This window comes from Aulonocara stuartgranti (assembly GCF_965226115.1).
Source record: "Aulonocara stuartgranti genome assembly, chromosome: 4".
Taxonomy (NCBI): domain Eukaryota; kingdom Metazoa; phylum Chordata; class Actinopteri; order Cichliformes; family Cichlidae; genus Aulonocara; species Aulonocara stuartgranti.
This window is the reverse complement of record NC_138942.1, coordinates 38,318,651-38,343,830: the sequence shown is the minus strand read 5'-3', so window position 1 is coordinate 38,343,830 and position 25,180 is coordinate 38,318,651. Positions and strand designations below refer to the sequence as shown.

Genomic DNA, 25,180 nt, shown 5'->3' with positions numbered 1-25,180 from the left:
CTCAATTACCCTTGGGGGCGTCTCCCATTTTGACCTTGAGAGTCTATGGATCTTGTGCTCAGAGCTTGTTCCTGTGCTGCCATGATTAGTGCCTCTGTGCTGTCTTTCAGTCCAGATTTGTCCAGCCAATGGGGGGATATCTGGATGTCAGCCCTTTCCTCTATCTGCCAGTGATACATACCATGCAAGGGCCTGTCCTTCAATGATGGTTCAACTACTTCCTCCTCTTCTTTTTTGGGTTTCTGCTGCCTGAGGTATTCACTACACACATGGTGAGTTGTGGCCATCTTCCTGATGTACCTGTTCGTTGTCTCATCCTAGACAGTGGTTCTGACACTAAGCAGTCCCCGGCCTCCTTCCTTCCACTTAGCATACAGCCTCAGGGTGCTGGACTTGGTGATATCGGTGGCTTCTATCTCCTGCTTTGGCCAGCTTATTTTTTTTTCAGCAGGGTACCTGAGCCCAGATCTTGTTTTTCCCATCCAGCTGACTCTTCAGGACCTGTCTGACCCTCTGCAGGTACTTGGTGGTTGCAGCTTTACTAGCGGCCTCTTCAAGCCTCCCATTTAACTGTGGGATTCCCAGGTACTTTCAACGGTCCTTGATGTCTGCAATGTTGCCTTCTAATAGTTTGATCCCCTCAGTTCTGACTACCTTCCCTCTCTTTGTTACCATCCAATTACACTTATCCAATCCGAACGACATTTCAACATTAAACCTGTATATCCTGGTGGTGTGGATCAGTGAATTAATGTCTCATTCACTATTGGCATACGGCTTGATGTCATCCATATAGAGGAGATGGGTTGACGAATGCGCCGTTCTGTAGTCGGTATCCGTAGCCAGTCTTGTAAGAGATCTCACTTAGGGGGTTCAGGCCTATGCAGAACAGCAGTGGGGACAGAGCATCTCCCTGGTAGATCCCTCATTTGATGGTGACTTGTGCCTCTAGTGTTGTACGCCACATCTCCATTGAGTTCCTGATGAAGGCTCTTAGGGTCCTGTTGATCTTGCACATTTCCAGGCATTTCAGGATCCGGGAGGTGCACAGGTGGTCAGTCTGGTCTTGCAATCTTGGGCGACTGCTCTGTCGACCAGGAGCTGGTGTTTTGTCCCTCTGGTATTTCTGCCAAGCCCTTTCTGTGCCTCGCTCATGTATTGACCAATGTGCCTTTTTATCTTAGCCGCTATGATGCCTGACAGGAGCATCCATGTGGTACTGAGGCAGGTTATTGCCTAGTTGGATGGTACCGAACACTTCTGGAGGTTCTCTGGGTTCAGGACTGTCTGGCCTTCAGTTAGGCATTCTGGGTGTGTCTCATCTACTATCAGCTGGTTCATTTGTGCTGCCATGTGTTCATGAAGTGCCGTCAGCTTCTATAGCCAGTAGATGTGAATTATGTCGGGGCCTGGTGCTGTCCTTCATACTGGAGACCCTTTCTTTTTATATCTGCCACTGTGATGGTCACTGGACCCTGTTCTGGGAGGTGCAGTTGATTTGCTCTTAGACCCACAGGCCTCTGACCACTGTTATTATGGGTTGCGTCCTTCCCCCATATGCTCTTCCAGTACTGCATGGACAACTTGCTGTACTTTTTAGGCATCTTCTTTGGTGCACCTGTCTGTTACTCCAATAGTTGGCTAACTTCCCTCTGTGCTACCTTGATCTTAGCCTGTAGTTTCCTTCTCCGTGGAGGGTACTGCTCCTTGTGGCTTTTCAACTTGTAGCCAAGCATCTCACTGATCCCTGCTGCCATAGTGTAGATCAGCTGATTAGTCTCAGTGATGGTACAGCGCTGCATCCACATCTTCTAGTAGACCTTCACATACTTCACCTAATCTTGGTAACCTACTACGGAGGATGCAGGTTGCCAGCTTTGCCATGATCCTGTCTTTCAAGTCAGTTCGTTTTGCACTCAATGCTTCTTCTTCCATTGTACTTGGGGCTTGGTACCCAGTCGGGTGGGGTCAGGGGGTGAAATCTCCCCCTGACCTGTTGTCCTGGCTCCACTATTGCTGTAGCATTGTGTATGTATACTGTATGCAGTTAAACTGTTAAAACTAATGCAATTTCTAAAATGGAAACCAATGAGCAGATCATTTTAGAAGGCGTGTCATTGTTTCTTTTGAATATTTAAGATTGTTCATAAGACAAATTAATTTTGATCTGATCTGATTAATAGAATAATCAGTAGAACACTTGATTTTTAAAATGATCAAAATCTGCAGGCCTAAAGCTTCCTCTACAGACTGCAATATGTGTTTGTGCAAAATTTCCCCATGTGACACTCAAAAAGACAGCATTTAATCTAAATTCATGTCAGGAGCAGCTCACACAATTTCAGCACAGTTTAACATAGTAAACATACTGCATAAGAATCAGAGCATGACTGCGGGAGTAAACGCATGTCCTGTGTACTATTTATTGTGTTTTGTGTGAGAGAGCTACACTTTCCATTTTTACACCTGCAGTGTGTTGATTGATACCAAAACAGGTAATTAGTGGGCCTGAAAGGTAGAAGTATGCTGCTGTTGTTATTTTGTTGTTGTGATGTTACTGTCTCCTTCCCCAGGTTGTATAAAGTCATGTACTTGTTTGTGGGCTCATAGTGATCTGTGTCACACTATCATCTGTCTGTTTGTCTTTTTCTCTATTTGTTTCTGTTTTTTCTATTTTACATCCATCCTTTTTTCTCCGTCTGCCTGTATTCTGTGTGTAGCTGTCTTCCCCTCCTCCTACTCCTCTTCTTCCTCCTTCTCCTCTCACTCTGGTACTTACAGATAAGGGGAGGGTGCCACAAGTCCCATTTGTTCTGCTTTATGTTTTTACCAAACTTTATGATTTGATTTGCAGACTCTACAGCGTAGCCACGATCAATAAAATATGTCTTCGGTGACAATAAGCCATAATTCTGCACAAAAGTACTCAATATGTAAAGACATTAATTTAAAGAAATCATTTTCTTGGAAAAGTACCAGAGTGAAAATAGCTGCTGTGTACTGGTTGCCTCATTATTCTACCAGGCTAGTGACACATGGATGCCAACCGGGTGGTTGGTTGGTTTCCCTTGTCCTGTCCTGTGAAGCTAAGCTCAGATTAGTATGACAGCACAGCCTGCAGAGACTACAGTGGGAGATGCTTGTTTGATAATTTACTTGTTTGCAGATTATTGGATCCCTCAGAAAACACCTTTGGACATAGATTACACAAACAGGTTCGAAAAAGTTTGTGCTGTTGTTTTACAGTTGCTGAGCCACTCGAACTCTCTAACAGGCTGAGCTGAAACACTGACTGCTGGCGTGCTTCGAAGGGCCACATTACCTAACGAGACAGTGAACTGATTAACACCAAGACACAAATTTGTAGCTTCTAGAGAAATGAGCAGGCAGGCAGTTAAGAAAGACAGACAAAACTCGAATCCTAAAAATAATGCATGCTCCAATATTCAGGTAAGTATAAGAACAACTTCGAAGGGCTTTGGAAAAAATTTGCCTCTGTGCTTTGTCCTTTCTAGCCTTTTTACAATGCAGCTTATTAAGATCCTTGGCAAGAGAAACACAGTTGCACACATTTCAAAATATGTGCAACTGTGTTGCTCAGCTTTTGTCCTTAAAGTGCCTCCAGAAGTCTCTTTTAATGCCTTTACAACAGTCCTTCCTTTTTTCCCTGCCTCTTTCCTGCTGACATTATTGGGATTTATTGCCATCCTTAATATTAAAAAAGTCATTTAATCCAAAACAATTGGCTCTGTGGTTGTGATGTGTGGGAAGAACGGAAGACATTCTGAAATGGCAGCAAAGCCCCCCCCAAACCCTCGTCATGAATGACTATTTATCTGTATCACCCCACTTTTTTCTTGTTGGCCAAATAGACCAAAGGAAACAATGTTCAGAGGAACTGCGGGACTTGGTGCAGCAAAGCAATTTGGGTTAAGGCTCCATGATTGACTCTTGGTAATCTGAACTACAAAATGCAAGTTTGGCAATTTCAGTGACCCCATGCAAATTGTAGTCTTAGTTTCTGGTTCTCAGCTGAAAGGAGTGGCACCTGGTTTGTTGCTGCTTGGAAGCATGCCTTATTGTGCATTCAGAGGTGCTTTTCTGCATATATTAGTTGTGATGAGAGGTTATTTAAGTTCCAGCTGCCGTCCTTTCAGTTCAAAGCAGTCTGGCAATTCTCTGACCTTGAGCATCAACAAAGCAGAGAGCTCAGACAACTGCCCTTTTATTTCAGCTTTTCACACTCTGTAAACCCTAGAGATGTTGTGGTGCGTTGTGCGATGCCATTACATTAGCAGGAATGGTCAGATCAACCCATTTAAGACACTCTGATCACCTTTCTTCCCTGTTCTGATGTTTGGTTTGAACTTCAGCAGATCAGTTTGACTTGTCTATTTGCCTAAATGCATGGTGTTGCTACCATGTGCTAATGAGATATTTACATTAATGAGAAATCAACATTTGTGCCTAATAAACTGGATGATCGTCATATTCTTGCAAATAGGTAGGTAGGTATGCCGGCAAATAAACACATTGGAAAGAGTCACCAAAGTGACCAAATCTTAATTTTACCATAAGTAACACAACAACACAACGTGTTCAAAATAAGGACTCATGAACAATTTTAAAAGCATTTTAATTTAAAACACCATAACACTATCTATCTATCACTATTCAGCGTCGTAAACTTTCTCAGTTTCAGTTCAAACCAGGAAACGAAATTATAAAAAAGAAACAAGGTGCAAAAGAGAAAAAAATGAAACAAAAAAACGATGCAATGATTACACCAGTCAAAATATTTTGCTGTGGAAACCCACCATATGTAGCAGACATCGTTAGCATGCCTTGCTTTAGCAGATATAATGTCTTAATGTCTAAAACGAATATTGAATCAATGAGCCATGATTAGATTGATCATTACTAAGAACAGCTTTGGTCCAGTATGCAAACTAATGGGTAAATAAACTGATGGCTTTCTTTGGTTTTTTTACACTTCCTTTCATTTTTGTGCTTCCTCACTTCTTCCCAGTGATTTTATTTCAGTGAAATATTGTCAGCTGCATTTGGGTCGCATTAACTGTTGTGTGTTCTGTTATTTTACTGATTACTGTCTGTTATTGTTCTGCATGTTCTTTATATCTTTGTGTTTTTCATCTCTATTGTCTTAAAGTATGCCTCTGTGCTCACACGGCTTTTGTCTCACTGCTAAGGTCATCTTCTCTGTCATCGCCTCTCAGTCAGCTAGTCACAAGGCATATACATCAGTACATACATGTTATATGTATGCAGCATGTTCTATCTTTGTATTTAATACAAATATAGTTTCCTAAGAATCACACATCCACATGTGCTCGTGCTCTTCAAACATGTATGTTAATCAATATTTATTTTTTCATTTGGAACCTTTTTTATACAATGAAATACATGTTGACATGTTTGTTTGTTTTGGTTTATTTGTTTGATTTTTTTTTGGGGGGGGGGGGGGGGGGCACTTATATATTTTACTTGGTTGTTTCCCAATGTGTACTCTTCCTCAACCCCAAAGTCTTTCCTTTTCCTGTTCCTCAAACCTTCCGCCCCCTTTCCACCATCACATGCTTTTCCCCTCATTTTCATGTTCATGCTCTGTTCTTTGCCTTATTCAAGCCTCATTAATCCAGTTCAACAATCATAGATAAGACTCTGCTATCCTCACAGTTGAAAATAAAACATGTATGTATGTTGTATATATATTTTTAGGAGTCTCATGGGATGGCTGTCAGTTTGAAAACACAATGGCTAGCTCAGTAAGCAAAAACAGACACACTGTCAAACTGGTTTATCTACTGACTGGGAACTTTTAGGTGAACGTCTAATATTAGTATGCACATTACAGACCAGGAATATGTAACAGGGCTCAAAAAATAAACTCTTTAACATCCACATGACTCTTAAAAAATAGATTAAAGCTTGGAAGTAATTTGATTTTTTCACTCTTACAGGGGAAATAGTAGAATGTATTGTAGGATGTGTTGTACTCAAGTGGCAGAGTTGCCTTCAAAATGTAAGTGAGATGCATGTTTAATTACCAGTTCAGAGTAATCTGTCAGTTGTAAAATGTGAAACTGGTTAGGTAAAGTAAAGCTAGGGACGATCCTAAAAATCCGAATATATTCATTTTCCTTTTAGGGTTTGCCGTTTAGTTAACACAGAGCACTTACAGCGACCAACAGTTCCCATTATTACACCCACTTCAAAGTGTCATAATGGATCATTTTAAAATTTAATATAATGTGAGTGTATAAAACACTAAATCCTTGTACAGTTGTAACCAAAACGAGAAACTAAGTTTTGAGACCAAAACTGTTTTTTCAGGTGTAAGTAAACATGAAAAGTAATCTAATAATAAGATGGCTATGAAAACGTATTTAGCTTGTTCCATTCCTTTCACTGCACTCAATCACCCCTTCCTCCTTTTCTTGCCATCCCAAGTACCTCCCCTCTTTCCGCTTCCCTCCCCTCCTCCTTTATATCTTGTCATCTCATTCTAACACTGGTGTATCATCCCATTCTCAGGCTATCCTCCTCAGTCTCTCCCCCTCCGTTGTGTTTCTAAAGTCTGATTGAATTGAGGTATGTACAGCAAGTCACCATGACAGCACTGCTAACATTGCTAATGTAAGCCCATGTTTATTTGCTTGCTTAGTATTTAAAGAGAAATAATACTAATAATACTGCTTGGTGGGCCAGACATATAGCAGAATAACCATAGTTTTTATTATTATATTATTATTATTATTATTACTAATATTATTATTGTTATTATTATTACTATTATTACTATTATTACTATATTATTACTATTATTATTATTATTATTGTTATTGGTCCTCAATAGCCTCAAAGTTTCAAGCTAGCTTACTTTAACAGCTATATACCTGTAGGCCCAGTTTAGACTTGGTTTAACTGGTAAACAATCAGCTAAACTTAGTCAAATGTGATCATGGCATGATTTCACATTATTTAACCCAGGTAGTTCCTGCCTGTGGACCAGTGGCTAGTTAGCCAGGGAAGATGGCAGGCCGTAATACGAAACAAGTTCACCATACCCAGGATAGCCTTCCAATATGCTTCGCTGTACATAGTCAGGCTAACACGTCACACAAGCATGGATATCAGCTCAGAAATGATTTTGCACCAGTTATCACAGAGAACTGCCTTTAATACTGAAAACCCAGGGTTAACACTGAAATTAATAAAACCAGTAATTCCATCGTGTCTGTATAAACAACCCAATGTCACGGCAAAGCAATATCCATGCAACTATCACGATTTCAAAACAAATTTCCCACGTGTGGGACTAATAAAGGTTATCTTATCTTATCTTATCTTTGCCTCCAATAAGAGTAAATAGACATGCAGGCTTAAGTTGCAATAAGGTGAATGCCTGCAAAGGGAGATGTTTTTTATATGCTTATAAATATATATTGGAGTTACATACAATATACATACATACATAAAATGCTTATCAATTAGAAGCCACGTCTGTCCGTGCGCTCCACATGTTGGGGAGAATGGGGTAGCCAGTTTTTAATTGATGATTAAGTCTTTTTATTTTAAACAATAATTATATAAACACTAGATTGTTGTGTCCCCATGGAAATGAAAATTATGCTGTCAACAAGCTGATTTTCATGGTTTTCAAGAGAGAACAGAAAGATGAGCTGGTTTTCCCATCTGGCTATTCCACCAGCTGTGGTTGGTATTGGAAACTTTCACAACATCTCTCTCTGAGAGATTTCTTCATTCATTGGTTACTCCAGCTAGGCTCTCTTCAAGAATCTTGCCTCAAGTTCATCTTCTGAAACCTCAAAAAGTAATCAGTAAATTGATATATTTTAGATTACACTCTACCAGCAATTTGACCACTTGATTCTTCTGGACTTTTATCATACATGCAGTTGTCTTGGCCAACATTTGTGTCACTGTCGGCTGAGCGACTTTCCTCCTTGGTTGTTTGCTATCTACATTTTCTCCCCCTTTCACAGTTTGTTTTCAAGAGGCTTTTTTGTACACTAAAAGTCGAGTCAAGTTTCAGTCAAGATTTTTGTTTTGACTATCTTTTGACATCTTATCTTCCCACTTTTGGGAGTGGAATTATGTGCTTTTATGACACATGACATGTTGTGCTTGAAGAATTTCCAGGTGCCTCACAGGCTGGCTCTCCTGCACTGTGGACATTTCACTGTGAATGTTACAGATGATTGCATTACATTGTTCTACTTTATCATGCCAGAGACATTTTTAATTACTTTCCACATATTTTCACATATTTAGCAATAGGAACACCAAGCACATTTTCTGATGCCATTGCTAAATTACATTGCCAATGACATCTCTTATTATAAAAGACAGCAAGGTGTGATTACTCAGTGATTTTTCTTTTTTATATATATATATATTTTACTTATCTTATATTATTATTACTATTTTTCTCTTTTTCTTAACATGCTCAATGTATCATTTTTGGCATGTCAAGTGTACAGCACTTTGTGTTCAGCTGGTGGCTGATCTGAAAGTGCTATATAAATAAATTGCTTGCTTGCAGGTAAAAAAATTAAGGTCATTTGATAACCGGCACTATATTATATATTATAAAACAAGATGGGCTAGCTTCAAAGGCTTTGAAAAACACCACAACGACAAATAGTGGAAGATCTGCAGTGCAAACTGCAGTTAGACTCTCATTATGGAGGCTCAGCATCTTTCAGCTAGCCTGTGCTATATGAGTGCTATGGTAGAAGCTGGCACTGAATTTTGATTGTCTTAAAATTCTTTGTCTTAAAAACTACTCACATAAGCAATACAGAACAATAGATTTTGCCTTTCTTCTTCTATTAATAGAGGGAGCGCAGAATTATTAGGCAAGTTGTATTTTTGAGGAATAATTTTATTATTGAACAACAACCATGTTCTCAATGAACCCAAAAAAATCATTAATATCAAAGCTGAATGTTTTTGGAAGTAGTTTTTAGTTTTAGCTATTTTAGGGGGATATCTGTGTGTGCAGGTGACTATTACTGTGCATAATTATTAGGCAACTTAACAAAAAACAAATATATACCCATTTCAATTATTTATTTTTACCAGTGAAACCAATATAACATCTCCACATCCACAAATATACATTTCTGACATTCAAAAACAAAACAAAAACAAATCAGCGACCAATATAGCCACCTTTCTTTGCAAGGACACTCAAAAGCCTGCCATCCATGGATTCTGTCAGTGTTTTGATCTGTTCACCATCAACATTGCGTGCAGCAGCAACCACAGCCTCCCAGACACTGTTCAGAGAGGTGTACTGTTTTCCCTCCTTGTAAATCTCACATTTGATGATGGACCACAGGTTCTCAATGGGGTTCAGATCAGGTGAACAAGGAGGCCATGTCATTAGTTTTTCTTCTTTTATACCCTTTCTTGCCAGCCACGCTGTGGAGTACTTGGACGCGTGTGATGGAGCATTGTCCTGCATGAAAATCATGTTTTTCTTGAAGGATGCAGACTTCTTCCTGTACCACTGCTTGAAGAAGGTGTCTTCCAGAAACTGGCAGTAGGACTGGGAGTTGAGCTTGACTCCATCCTCAACCCGAAAAGGCCCCACAAGCTCATCTTTGATGATACCAGCCCAAACCAGTACTCCACCTCCACCTTGCTGGCGTCTGAGTGGGACTGGAGCTCTCTGCCCTTTACCAATCCAGCCACGGGCCCATCCATCTGGCCCATCAAGACTCACTCTCATTTCATCAGTCCATAAAACCTTAGAAAAACCAGTCTTGAGATATTTCTTGGCCCAGTCTTGACGTTTCAGCTTGTGTGTCTTGTTCAGTGGTGGTCGTCTTTCAGCCTTTCTTACCTTGGCCATGTCTCTGAGTATTGCACACCTTGTGCTTTTGGGCACTCCAGTGATGTTGCAGCTCTGAAATATGGCCAAACTGGTGGCAAGTGGCATCTTGGCAGCTGCACGCTTGACTTTTCTCAGTTCATGGGCAGTTATTTTGCGCCTTGGTTTTTCCACACGCTTCTTGCGACCCTGTTGACTATTTTGAATGAAACGCTTGATTGTTCGATGATCACGCTGCAGAAGCTTTGCAATTTTGAGACTGCTGCATCCCTCTGCAAGATATCTCACTATTTTTGACTTTTCTGAGCCTGTCAAGTCCTTCTTTTGACCCATTTTGCCAAAGGAAAGGACGTTGCCTAATAATTATGCACACCTGATATAGGGTGTTGATGTCATTAGACCACACCCCTTCTCATTACAGAGATGCACATCACCTAATATGCTTAATTGGTAGTAGGCTTTCGAGCCTATACAGCTTGGAGTCAGACAACATGCATGGAGAGGATGATGTGGACAAAATACTCATTTGCCTAATAATTCTGCACTCCCTGTAGGTCAGATTTTGGTCATACACACTGCTGCTCATGATCAGAATCATTTGTAAAACAGAAGACAAAAAAGAACAATCTTATGATAGCTATCTTTATCAGAAAGCCATTTAAATCAATTATATAGCACCAAATCACAACAAGTCGCCTTGAGGCAATTACAGGTCGCTTTAGGTTATTGATTCCAGTTATTCAGTTCTCTGTTGCTCCTTTGTGTATGAGAGGAGCAGTGCTGCTGCTTTAGAGGGAGGTGAAATAATTATTTGATCTCTTGTTGAATATTGAATTTTGGTCACTTAGACATGAATAGTCTCATTTTAATGGACAGAATGTCAACCAAAAATCCAGCACAAAACTCATTATATAAAAGTTAGAAATTAATTTGCATACCACTAAGTGAAATAGATATTTAATCCCCAAGCAAAACATAACTATGTACTTGATGATTTAGTACCTTCGTTGGCAGTGGTAAGGCATTTCTTTTAGTTTGAAAGCAACTCTCTATATCCTTTAGATTTCTTGACTGCCACTTGAACCTGAAGTGTCAGCCATCTCTCTAGAATTGAGTTCTAGAGACTGACTAGGCCACTTAATGACCTGAATATGCTTCTTCTCTAGTCCTTTACTTTTTTCTTCATCTTCGAAGTATGTCTTGGGTCATTGTCATTCTACAAGGCCAATCCAAACCTATTTTCAGTGTTCTGGCAGCAAGATTTCAGTCCATCAGAGCTTAGTGTGTTACTAGTGGTGTTCATGGTGACTGTGGTCCCAGTTGCCTTCAGATTCAATTCAATTCAATTCAGTTTTATTTATATAGCGCCAAATCACAACAAAAGTCGCCTCAAGGCGCTTCATAGATACAGAGAAAAACCCAACAATCATATGACCCCCTATGAGCAAGCACTTTGGCAACAGTGGGAAGGAAAAACTCCCTTTTAACAGGAAGAAACCTCCGGCAGAACCAGGCTCAGGGAGGGGCGGGGCCATCTGCTGCGATTGGTTGGGGTGAGAGAAGGAAGACAGGATAAAGACATGCTGTGGAAGAGAGACAGAGATTAATAACAGATATGATTCAATGCAGAGAGGTCTGTTAATACATAGTGAGTGAGAAAGGTGACTGGAAAGGAAAAACTCAATGCATCATGGGAATCCCCGGCAGCCTACATCTATTGCAGCATAACTAAGGGAGGATTCAGGGTCACCTGGTCCAGCCCTAACTATATGCTTTAGCAAAAAGGAAAGTTTGAAGCCTGATCTTGAAAGTAGAGATAGTGTCTGTCTCCTGAATCCAAACTGGAAGCTGGTTCATTAACATGAAACCTCCACCTTTCTTATGATCATCCTAACCCCCTGAAGCAAGATTTTCCATGGAGCTTGAGACTAAGGGTGATCGATTCACTTTATATTTTATCCACTTCTGAATTTCTGAATGCACTAACAGTTGTCATCATTGCACTAAGCTTCTTGCTGATGGTCTTGTAAGCCATCCCAGCCTTGTGCATGTCCCACATACATGTTGTCGCTGACGTCCTTTGATAGGTCTTTGGCCTTGCACATAGCGTGGAGAAACTGGAATGGAAGGAATTCATTCTCTGGATCAAGGCTGGACTGGGACAAAAAATCGGCCCGGGCATTTTGACTAGAGACCGGCCCACCAGGATAAAGATTGAAAATGTGACGTCATTCAGGGGTAAAACCGCAAAGGATTTGGGGAACTTGTGGCAAGAGGTACTAGCGCACGCAGGCTTTCAATTGAACTCAGTTACACAGCGATAAAAAGAAACCCAAAAAATGGCAAGAAGCTGTTGTATTATTAACTGCAATAGCCGGTCGCATGACAGCCACGGGAAGCCGACGGGTAAAGACATTGTTTTGTTTTTTTATTGGATTACGTCGTTGAAGAGAAATTTTTTAAGCCATGTTTCCGAAGTAAGAGCCGACGGATGGTCTGGATATACCAAATATAACATTTCAGAACACTCCAGCTCACAGGTTAGTCTGCTCCAAGCATTCCCACAAAGGTCAGAGTTTTGTAGTAGTTAATACGTCATTTTTCTTAACATAATTGGTGATATAGGTTACAAGCAAGTCTGGCGCTGAACAGAAATTGTCGCGCTATGCTCCTTTGTTTATTGTGCATAAATAGTGAATTGTCCTGACACAATATTGTGTTTCGCTTCTGTTATTATGGTACATTGACAAAAACATATACTTTTATTCACAGGATAAAACAGTTGTTTTGTATCACTAATTGTCCAGTACGATTACAACATACAATATTGTTGTCACTGCTACATTTCTGTGATGCTACCAGAAATTATTTCCACTACTAATTAATTACCGTTGAGCTCAAAGGTCCTATTAATAAACGGTTAAGGAATGTGTATTTATGAAGACGATTTGTGAGACTGGTTGTTACACCCCGGCCTAGGCAACCGGAGTGCAACACGAAAAAAGTAAAAATAAGGCAAAAACACACGAGAAAAAACTAATACGGGCTTCCACAAAAATAATCCCAAAACGACATTTAAAGCAAGATACGACATTTATTTACATCACCAAACACAAGGCGCCAAACTATTTACAACGGGGGGGAAGATCGCGAACATGACATACAGAAACACAGGGCTTAAATACATAGGAGCAATTAGGGAATGGCCCACAGGAGGGAAACACAGCTGGGGCAAATTAGACCTGACGAGACAAGGAAACGTAAACTGAACACTAAGATAACACAGACTTTCAAAGTAAAACAGGAAACACATAACAGTCACGCCAAAACAAAACGCCTAAAACAATACACTGCCAACGCCGAACCGTAACATACGCCCCCACCCAAAAAAAACAAACATTTAAAACATACAACCCCAACGAAAAATGTTTGTTCCATGTCCAGCCCATACGGCACCGGCCGCCGTCCCGCAGGCGACGCTGATGGCTGGACGGGTCCTCCAGTGGAAGCGAAGACAGACGAAAGGCTGGAGCGGTCCCACGGGTCCTCCAGCGAAGACAGACGAGCAGCCCACCAGCTGCGAAGACAGACGAGCAGCCCACCAGCTGCAAACACGGACACGCAGCCCACCAGCTGCAGAAGGCTGGAGCGGTTCCCCGGACCCTCCAGCGAAGGCGGATGGAGGCTGGAGCAGTCCCTCGGACCCTCCAGCAGACGACGAAGGCTGGGGCGGTCCCTCGGACCCTCCAGCGAAGGCGGATGAAGGCTGGACCGGCCCTCGGACCCTCCAGCGAAGACAGACGGCTGAAGCGGTCCCTCCCTCGGACCCTCCAGCGACGGCGGATGGCTGAAGCGGTCCTCGGACCCCTCAGCGATTGGACGAGCCCCCATATGTTACACCCCGGCCTAGGCAACCGGAGTGCAACACGAAAAAAGTAAAAATAAGGCAAAAACACACGAGAAAAAACTAATACGGGCTTCCACAAAAATAATCCCAAAACGACATTTAAAGCAAGATACGACATTTATTTACATCACCAAACACAAGGCGCCAAACTATTTACAACGGGGGGGAAGATCGCGAACATGACATACAGAAACACAGGGCTTAAATACATAGGAGCAATTAGGGAATGGCCCACAGGAGGGAAACACAGCTGGGGCAAATTAGACCTGACGAGACAAGGAAACGTAAACTGAACACTAAGATAACACAGACTTTCAAAGTAAAACAGGAAACACATAACAGTCACGCCAAAACAAAACGCCTAAAACAATACACTGCCAACGCCGAACCGTAACACTGGTAAACTTACCTTTGTTCGTACGATGGTCTTTCGTTCTACACGGTGCATTTCAAGGTCCTGCACCCATCCGTCGGTAAACTGTACCTGGGCTTGTTGCAGTGACCTGAAGTTACTAAACTTCATGAGTGTATGCACTCACTCCAAGAACCGTATGATTATAAATCTGAGCGTGGTGAAAGTTGGGCAGCACGCTAACGTCTTTTGTCCCTCTGTGTGCTCGTGAGGGTCTGACCCTTTCACTCCTTTGATTTTTTCCTCGTATCCTTTCTTTGTCTTTTTGTCGAGTCTGTCTTTGTACGGACCGGCATTGTTCTCCTTCTGTTTTGTACATTCCTTTTTTGTGCGGCAAAGAAAAAACAAGGCATTGGAACCAGAGAATGAACGTTTTGCGGTGCTGCAAATGCTTGCATTTGATGCGGTACTTGGATTGTTTTGCCACGAGTTCCCGGCATGCAATGCGCGAAAATCACGTGATTGCTAAACAAGGGGGCAGGTGCATCCGGCCTCCTCAGCTGTAATTGGTCCAGCCCAGAGTCGATCATGACCAATTGGCCAATCCAACACCTTTCATTATATATACCCTTCCTAAAAAAAAAAAAAAAAAAAAAAAAAAATCCATCGGCCCATAAAAACAAAAAATCGCCAGCAGCCCACCGGGCAAATGCCCGGTATGCCCGATGGCCAGTCCAGCTATGCTCTGGATGGATGTCCTAGTACACATAACAAGTTGAGATCAGGACTACCGACTGACTGATTATTGATTGACTAACTGGCTGACTGATTTTTAGTTGATTTTCTGTCTCCCTTCATTAAAATGAAACTACCACAAAAACCTGGGGCTGTGCATTTCTTTGTAAGTGAGCAAACTAACAAATTTGGAGACTCAAATAATTATTTCCCCACTACATTTGTTGTAGGAGTTGATATGATGTCTCACAGAAAACCTGGTCAGAAGTCAAATAGACTCATCATGGGCATGAATGTCATGGTACATTTGGCCCTTTAATGATAACTTAAAAGACAATAATTGGGTGCATGGACCCAGCTTTTAAGTGTGTCTTCAAATTTTCAATAAGATTGAAGACTGTTTTGTTGAAAAACCCAATGATTTCCATATTTTAATCATTTATCTGGTGATTTTAAGAGCAGTTAAAAGACCTGGAGGTAGTTCATCTGATCAGAAAACTTTTCTCTAGACTATGCCGGCCACTTGGTTATGGTGTCCATGTATGCACCCTGCTGTTATGTGCTGGATTGTTTCAGTGACATCTTACACGGCCTGCAACTGGGGTCTTTCGTGGTGTGATAGACCCCAGCCTCTATGGATGTTGTACTCAGAGCATGTTCCTGTGCTGCCATGATTAGTGCCTCTGGACTGTCCTTCAGTCCAGATTTGTCCAGCCACTGGTAGGACTTCAGGATGTCAGCCCTTTCCTCTATCTGCCAGTGGTGCATACCGTGCAGGGGCCTGTCCTTCCATGGTCGCCCCCTCTTCTTTCTTGGGTTGCTGCTGCCTGAGGTATTCACTAAGCACATGGTCAGTTGTGGCCATCTTTCTGATGTACTCATCAGGATGCTTGTTTTCTCCTCCTGGACTGTGGTGCTGACACTCACCAGTCCCCGGCGTCCTACCTTTCACTTAGCGTACAGCTTCAGGGTGCTGGACTCGGTGGGTGAATGGTAAGAAGCTTCCTTGTCTTGATGTCAGTTGCTTCTATCTCCTCCTTTGGCCAGCTTATAATCCCAGCAAGGTGCCTGATCACCGGTAGGGCGTAGGTGTTGATAGCCCAGATCTTGTTCTTCCCGTTCAGCTGACTCTTCAGGACTTGTCTGACCCTCTGCACTGTCCTCAGTGTCTTCAGTGTTGCCTTCTGGTAGTGCAATCCAGTCAGTTTTGACTGCCTTCCCTCCAACAATCCCTCCGACTACACTTCTTCAGTTCAACTTGTACAACTGGCATGAAGTTGGTCTCCAGTGGTGTATGCCACATCCCCTTTGAGCTCCCGATGAACTCTTTTGGGATCTTGATCTTGTATAGTTCTAGGCATTCCAGGATTCAGGTATGGGGCATTGAGCCATAGCTTGGTCATTCTGGTCTTACAGTCTCAAGCAACTGTTCTGTCTACCAGCAGCTTGTGTTTTGCCCTTCTGGTATACCTATTCCTTTCTGTGGCCCGCTCATGTATTGAGCCATGCGCCTGTTCATCTTAGTCGCTATGATGCCTGACAGGCGCTTCCATGTGGTGCTGAGGCAGATTATTGGCTTGTAGTTGGATGGGACCAGTCCCTTCTGGGGATCCTTGGGGATCAGGACTGTCCGGTCTTCAGTTATCCATTCTGGGTGTCTCATCTACTAGCAGCTGATTCATTTGTTCTACCATGTGTTCATCATGGAGTGCACTCAGCTTCTTTAGCCAGTAGGTGTGAATGATGGTTACTGGAGCCTGTTCAGGGAGGTCGCTGTGATTGCTATAAGCATTGCCTTTATGGGTTGCAGCCTTCTTCCATATACTCTTTCACTATTGCTCTGTCTCATTCCTTGGTGGCGCTGTTCTTTTATTTAAGTAGAGGAAAAGCCACTGTGTTGATTAAGAATGGTTTTGACTATACGCACACAGCCAGCCGGGTTAAAAAATTGGTATGGTGGGATTACATCAGACTATAATCAATTACGTTATAAGTAGGTGAATTGTGTGACCCAACACAAAGCCTACGGTGAGCCTGTGGTGAGTCTGTAGAAATTTAGAAATAGTGCTGCCTTTGCATAGTGTGTCCTGAGATCACAGGTATCTCTTAATACTTAAATGTCACTCTCAATACATATCACAGAGGAGATTGTTTAGAAAACAAAACAACATTGTACAGGACTGAAAGAAATAATGTTTATTTACTTTGTAAAAGCAAAAAAAAGAAGGAAAAAAATTCGTATTAAAAAATTACCTACCACTTGTGTATTGATTACTTGCAGTGTCAGGAATATTTAGAGTTCATCTGCAAATATTGACACGTTAACTCACAATACTACTACTAATAATAATAGTGAACATTGTGAACTATAGAATATGCAAAATGTCATTATTCATGCATCCATCCATTTTTTTCTGCTTATCTTGGGCCTGGTTGCCTAACCCAGGATGCCTAGACCTCCCACTCCCCATCCAGCTTGTTAAGATTGTCCAGTGGAACATTGCATTCCCAGGCCAGCCAAGAGATGTAATCTCTGTGTAGTGTTCCACTTACACAATTAAAATCACCTTTTTCCTCCTGTATCTGACATTCGACTAACGGCCAAACTCTCCTCTCCAGTACCCTAGCATAGATCTTTCCAGAGAGGCTAAGGAGTGTGGTCCCCCTGTATTGGAGCACATCCTCTTGTACCCCTACTTGCCTACTGGTGTTGGCCAGAGGGGCCGATGGCGCGATATGGCAGCCTCGCTTCTGTCAGTCTGCCCCAGGGCAGCTGTGGCTACAACTGTAGCTGCCTCCACCAGTGTATGAATGTGAGAGTGAATGAATAGTGGTATTGTAAAGCGCTTTGGGTGCCTTGAAAAGCGCTATATAAATCCAATCCATTATTATTATTATTATTATTAAACATGGGACCCCCGCCCCGACCTGCTAGTCCAGAGGCAGCACCACAGATCTCCACACAACGTTGTAGAGGTGTGTCAACTGGGACAGCTCTACAACATCCAGAACCTTTAGGAAGTTGGTGTTTAACTGCCTCAGAGACCTTGCTACCTGTGATGGATGAATCATCCACCTCGTGTCTAGGCTCTGCTTCCTCTACGGAAGATGTGTCAGTAGGACTAAGGAGGTCCTCGGCGTATTCTTCCACAGTCCAACTATGTCCTCAGGTGAAGTCAGCAACATCCCACCCACACTAAAAACCACAAGAATAGCACACTGCTTTCCCCTCCTGAGTCATCTGACGGTTTGCCAGAATCCCTTTGAGGCAGTTTCATGGCCTCACCAAACTCACCAAACTCCTCCCATACCCTAATTTTGGCGTCAGCTACCTCACAGGCCACATTCTGCTTGGTCTGTCGGTACCCATCACATCAGCTGCTTCTGAAGTTCCAGAAGCTAACCAAGTTAAATAGGACTCCTTCTTCAGCTTGATTGTGTCCTTCACCTCCTGTGTCCACCATCTGTTTCCGGGCTTACCACCATGACAGGCACTTTGCAGCTGCAGCTCCTTCCGGCAGCCTCAGCAATGGAGGTGCAGACTCAATGTCCCCAACCTCCCTCAGAATGCTGTTGAAGTTCTGCTGGAAGTGCGAGTTAAAGCTGGGAACACCTAGCAAAAGCTTGCAATACATTTAGGGGTTCTGGGTCTTTCCAGCATCTTTTCCCACAACTTGATCCAACTCAATACCAGAGTTGGATCAAGTTGACAGATCAGCTCCTCTCTTCAACTAATGTGTCCAAAATGCAGACGCAATGATAAGATTACAAAGAGATCATTGACCTGCGCCCTAGGGTTTCTGGTCCCACGTGCCCTTATAGACATCCTTATTTTCAAACATGGTGTTCATTAAAAACTGTTATTTGTACATATGTCTGTGTAAGTTCTCAGTCATCCAAGTCATGGTAGTCTAAGGAGCTTGAAAAGAAAAGCGTCTGGACTTCTTTAAGTTTCTTGAAGACGTTTCACCTCTCATCTGAGAAGCTTCTTCTGTTCTAAGAAAAATGGTGGAGAGAACAAGGTATTTAAGCCCTGGTGGAAGTTATCCCTTAAGAAGGTAATTGACCCACTATTGATCATGTGTCTTGTCACATGAGCCAATGTGTGAAAAAGGGTGTGGGTCATTATCAGCACAGGTTTCGGGTGAAGGCACCTGAAACCTGACTAGGAGGCCATTCCTCCTAGTCATGTCCCTCCAGGTCTCGCTGTCATTGCCAATGTGAGCACTGAAGTCACCCACAAGGACAACAAAGTCACCCGGTACAGCAACTCCACAGCTTCTCACCGATGGCAACTCCAGACTGGAACAAAGTCCAGCCACTCTCCAGGAGACTGTTTTCAGAACCTGAGCTGTGCGTTGAGTTGAGCCCAACTATACCTAGTCATTATACCTCACACACTAGCTCAGACTCGAAGAAGTCCCAGCCTTGATAACCAGCCTCGATAGCTAGCCACCTGACACAATGCACCCGATCCCTATGGCGTCTCCTTTGGGTGGTCAGCCTACCAGAGGGCATGGCCAAGTAGCTTCTTCAGGATGTGCTCAGGTGGGATCACACAAAACCCTCCACCATGGTAAGGCGGTGATTCACAGAGGTGAAAATTCAATGTCTCTCCACATAAATATTAAATTAATTCAAATGAAGTGCGCCTACTCCTTATACACCTCTGAACTCCTTTCAACACAGCTTCTGTTTTAGATTGCTCCAGAGAATTTTGTGCTGATCACTCCAACCTTGATCTGAAACTTCACTACAGACATAAAAGCAAACATCTAGTTCTGTAACCTCATTTTCATGGCCAGAGACATTACTGCTAACTCATACCAATGTGATCTCATGTCATCACCCAACACACTTGCCAGACTGCTTGTGATGTTTTTTTTATTTATTCAAAATTAACTTCAGCTAGAAAGGTTTAGACACACTTGAAAAAGAAACCATCAAACAACATAGATGAGATCAGCTTAAAACTAGCAGTATACTTTGAACCTGAACTCACAAAGGATTTTGCCCTCTGTCTGTCTTTCTCTCTAACTGACGGATTCACTGTTAACAGCAGTTTATCGCCAGTAGACTGGCTAAAACCCCTGGAAACTGAGATCCAGATGTTTTTAAACACAGTGGTGGACTATATATATATATTGATTGTGGTCAGCTTCAGATGATTTACCTAAATGAGCTGCTCCGAATTTCCCAAAATCATCAAACAGCTAAGCCTTGCAGTGATTTTTGTTCCTGAATACAATGTGTTACCACCTGTGTACTGCAAAGCATGCGCACATATACAAATGCTGTGTTTGCATCAAAGAGCCTTGTCTACTTCCACTGGACTGATTCCCTCTGTAGGTATAGATATTTTGGCCAATGACAGTTAATTTTTGTAACACATATTCCTGTTTTGTCTTGTCTGTGTCTGTCTGTGTCTGTCTGTCCATCTGTTTGTCTCTCCATTCATCTGTCTGTTTTTTTGTTTTCCCAAAAATCCTCCTTTGGCCTATAAAATGTTCCCTATTTTCTGATGTTTTCCTTTTATACTATTATTTGTTTCATTTACAAATTCTTGTCACTGTAAAAAATGGTTGATATGTTCTATATATGATGTGCAATGCTCTCATAACATTTATTAATATAAATCTTGGCAATATTTTCTACCATTCCATCTATCTGCCTCATCATAAAAATGCTCATGTTTTCATATCTTATTATGACTGACCCTTCATAACCTTTTACCTGTGCATGCCATTCTCATGTAGCCACAGGTTATGAGAAGTCACGTAGCCTCAATAACATCTCTGGAATGACAGGCGTCCCGCTGCGCCTCACTCCCATCACCAATTCCACCTTTGAACCCTTTGAGCCGCCCGGCCTCAGGCGATGTCATTCACCCATCCCTTCAATCTTGTAGCATAGCCCACAGATAGCCACCAGATTTAACAACAACAGCAGCAACAGTAACATTTAGAAAGATTTTTTGTCTGATTATTTGTTTTTGCTTGAAAAAAAAGCCTACACACAGGAATTACAGTTTTTCCAGGCCGCTCTGTCATTCTGCATTCATGCCTTGTGTTTTGTTCTTGATCTGAAACAACAATAAATGCAAGTTCATGGAGCCCCTAGAGGCCCCATTTAATAATTTCAAGAAAGATTAGCTGAACCTTACTGAAATAAATGTGGCAAATTTGCCTTACTAACATGAATAGAGTTTAGTTTACAGTAGAATAATAGAAGAGTTAGTTTACCTCTAGTTTTCCTGTGCTACGCCTTGCCTGTACTTCAACTGCACTTGTACATCAACACTTTAACCTTGGCACCTAAGAGGAGTTAGAAATCTTCTAATATGAAGCCTAAGAATGCATACAGTGACACACAGACACCAACATATTACAGCAGCATGTGTGTTTTTACTCCAGAATAAGAATATACACTAGCCTATAAGTGACTTAGAAGCAAACGTATTTTGTATTTAAATGCCCCTTAATGTAGCTCCTCTGCAACTTCAATTTGTTTGCTGTAGAAGGTGATGTGCTAACACATCATCAACCATTTAATATAGCCGAAAAGAGACAGGCTCCCATATATGTCAACTCCAACACCAGCTTCTGAGCCCTTGTGCCCTTTCTCCTGCTTCCTGGTAATTAATATAGAAGGACCTGTTAGTATGGTGGACAAAGTACTGTGGTTTTTCATTTGTCCCTACCAGTAAGGAGTTATAATGTACAGATATAATGTATTTTCCCATAACAGAATTGTACATTATGCTGATTTAACCATGCAAGCACTATTGTGCAGTAAAGCTAGTTACAAACTCATTATACATAATAAATGTAGGACAAACATTATAGAATGTCAAGTTTTACACAGCTAAAAGTACAAAGCAGCAGGGACAAGGACTAGGGATAAGTGCTCCCTGTGGTCTGAAACTTTACACACACACATATATAGATATAAATATGTCATTGATCATATCATATGATCTTATTACATCTGCTTGAGCCATCAGAGATGATCACTTTCTTGTTTCTTTGTCTTTGTTAACTACTTTCAAAAAGAAAACTACAAAGAAAGCTTCTTTGGGGTTTTTTCACCAGACTGGGGTCAATGAATTGACAGGACTGTAAGCTGATTGTCCCCCTGCATCACCACAAAATGCATGCTCTCATGTTTATGTGTAGATAAAAAGAAACACATTGAAGCAGTGACTTTTAGTTTGTAGGGGTTAACCCTGACTACAGTGAAGACATGAACTTACTGGAAGAAAGGAAAGAAATCAGCAAATCTTCCAACTAGCTGTTTCTTTCCTTTCTCTGTACGTGGAAAAATGTCCTGCAATAGACTAGCCACCTTTCCGGGGTATTCCCTGCCTCTCTCCCTGTGACAGCTGGAAAAGACTGCAGCACCCCTGATGCTTAGGAAAATAGCTGGATGGATTTATCTATAAAAGCTCCAGACATTGCAGCTGCACCTGAGAGTTTGAAGCAGTTTTCTTTAGGCTTATGTTCACCAGACCACCACCATCACTGCTGCTGCACCATCACTACTATCACTGACTCTAATGTGGCCAGTGGCAATATTTTTCGTTTTCTCCCCATTTCGCTTCTTGTTCTTTCCCTGTTTTTGCCTGTCTTTTACTCCTGAACCCCATCCTACCCTTCTTCTCCTGTCCTTCCATCTCTTCTTTGTTTTTGGCTGCGGCTGCTCAGTGGGAGGTACAGTGAACGGCTACTGGAGTGACAGCCCATGGTAGAAGAAGAGCAGATGCCAAAAACCACACAGGAAGAAGACAGCAAACAAAGGACGGACAGAGAAAAACACAATCTAGACAAAGTCCGCATCAGTGTTTTTATGTGCATGCGTGCCCAGACCTGCAGCTACCTCTGTACTAAAGCCAATAAATTCAGCAAGGAAGAACATATCTCCCCTCACATGTTCTTCTTGATTCCTGATGAAGATTTTTGTGGAAAAATTTATTTGAGTGCATTTGGAAAAAGACGGTCCGTTGGTTAAGTTGTATCTTTTTGATTCCCCTGTGCACAACTCTTGCTCTCTCCTTTTTTCTCTCCCAGCAGAAAGTAGAATAGAATGTTTCATTTGTTTACACATCAAAGAAAAATCAAAATGATGCAAATTTGCTTTAAAATTCAGAGAGTATTTAGAAAATTGCACCAAAATAAGTGTACAGTGGGAGGTATGTCCTTCCTCATACTTTTTTACATTCAGACTGTGAGTTACAGAAGGTGAGAGCACTGCTTATAGACATCATTTTTGAATGCTCATGTATGTTTTTGTTTGTTTGTTTGTTTTTTAAACAAATATCTTGTTTATGTTTAAATGTATGTTTACTTTCTTGCCACAGCAGTCTACAGTCTGGCTGCTAAGTTTGGAGCTATGGCTAGAAAGTCTGAGCTTACCTTAGATGGAAAGGAAAATAACAACTCCCAGTTTCATTACCTAATATAGTGTGGGAACATGATGACAGCTTGTTATTATTTTCAGGTTAATTTTCAGGTTTGTTAGAGGTGTTAACTGCATCCCAGTTTTGAATATTTATGCTAAGCTAACTTCATTTATCACCTGCTGGCTGTTTTTCAGGCACAACTGCTCAAGCTGCCGTTGGCAAGAAAGTGATGTACAGATTTGTCCAAAGTGTGTAGCTATTCTATGTGTTTTATGTCAGGCAAGGTTTTCTATTGTTCCCGTTTATCCTGATGCTCAACCCCTCTGTGGTGCAGTAATGAATAACGTGGATATTTCAGTCCACTGGGGGATTCATGAAAACCAGGAACACATTTACACACCTCATTTCATCCTCTCCTTTTCCCAGCATCCATTTATACAGAGTGCATCTGTCACTTTTCCCCTTTGGTTTCTTTTGTTGTGACAGTGTATATATGTAAAGTTTGTGTTGTAGATAAACCTGCATGGGTTTCTGTCACAATCAATAAGGATGCTAATTTGATAACGTTTTAGTCTCAAGCCTAATGGCACTGTCTAGATTACCACATGTGCGTGGATGTATATGTTGAGGTACTTGCATATGCACTAACAAAAGCATGCAACACAAAAAATGGTCACCTCTGAATGCAGGAAGAGGTCGATGGACATTATGCATGACTAGATGCTACGATGATACTGGTCAGACCAGACCAAGTTAGGTACTGTAATAGGGCAGGGCGAGGGTGGGAAAGTTTATTTTTGCAGGATGGGGAGGGGTTACGTCTTCTACTGTTGCTTTCTTATCACTCTTGAGAGACTTACAAGGTAAACATTAACAGTTGTAGCTTTTTCTTCTTTTTTTAGCTTCTCCGTTCACAAAGAGTGTTCTGAAAGCTGTGTACTTATCAGATATATGCAAAAAAGTAACAGTAACTGTGAACTAATGCTAAAAAATCCAGCTTCTTCCATCATTGTTTCATTTCCCCCGTTCATCTTTTCATTCATTTGCACCTTAATTTTGTGTTCACGTCATGTGTCGTTTCCATCTGCCCTTTCCTGTTCTGTAAACTGTAATATGTCCAAAAGACACGTCTCTGTAATGCAATAATTCGCTGCACCTTCTGAACAAAGAGCAATTCCTAATTATCCATCTTTCCTTCAGCAGCATACAAACAATCTCCTTCTTTTGATGTCCCAGTGACCCGATGTCCCTTCTTTCTTTTCCCAGTAAAGAGGAAAAGAAAGTCCATGAAGCCATTCCTGTCATAGAATCCATAAATATATGGATGTGATTGGTCAAAAGGGCCACATCTACAGTCAGTCGTAATCAATCCATGACTAACACATGCAAGAATCCTATCAATATAATTTAGCCAAGATGACAAATTTTTAAAAATGATGGAGATTTATACTGGTCTTAGGAAAGTAGCTCATTGTATCTTGTAATGTATAGAAGCCCTTTGTTTTTCTGGATGAACCACAGACTATTTGATTGCTTCGTTTTAAAAGTCTCAAGATTTGTGAATTCCTAGTGAGAACCATTATTGCTGGAGCAACGCTCAAAAGTTAGAGCTTGAAGAGTGTTTCATGTGAATTGTCGCTGGCTTTTTCTTTGTGTCATGTTTGTGATCTGTGTTTCCTCCATCTACTCAGGTATAGCTCTCTTAACCTGTGCCCATCTGTATCTGGTCGCCCATGCTTTCTCAGATATGACAAACTGAAGGACTAGAAAAAAACACTGAAAAAGGTTTTCTGTGAATACCATGTGCTCTGTTTTAGGGTTCCTTCTACAAAACTGCTGTCCTTGCTTTGTTTTTCCGAATGTGCTCCCTTGTCTTCTCCTTGTATTTCTCCTCACCTTTCTTCT

The 25,180-nt window shown here is 41.7% G+C and overlaps 1 protein-coding gene across 2 annotated transcripts in view; it reads left to right on the top strand.

Moving 5' to 3' along the window:
* LOC309704961 (voltage-gated potassium channel KCNC1-like) overlaps positions 1-20,785 on the top strand; it is a gene marked incomplete at its 3' end in the record, with an annotated part of 73,205 nt that extends 52,420 nt beyond the window's left edge. The window contains exons 5-6 of one of the 2 annotated variants that reach the window (XM_082530499.1): positions 11,166-11,187; positions 20,634-20,785. In XM_082530499.1, coding sequence (XP_082386625.1) covers positions 11,166-11,187; positions 20,634-20,785 — 174 coding nt within the window. The remainder of the gene's footprint in view (positions 1-11,165; positions 11,188-20,633) is intronic. The other variant, XM_082530500.1, reaches the window with a different exon arrangement.
* Between the last annotated feature and the right edge of the window lie 4,395 nt (positions 20,786-25,180).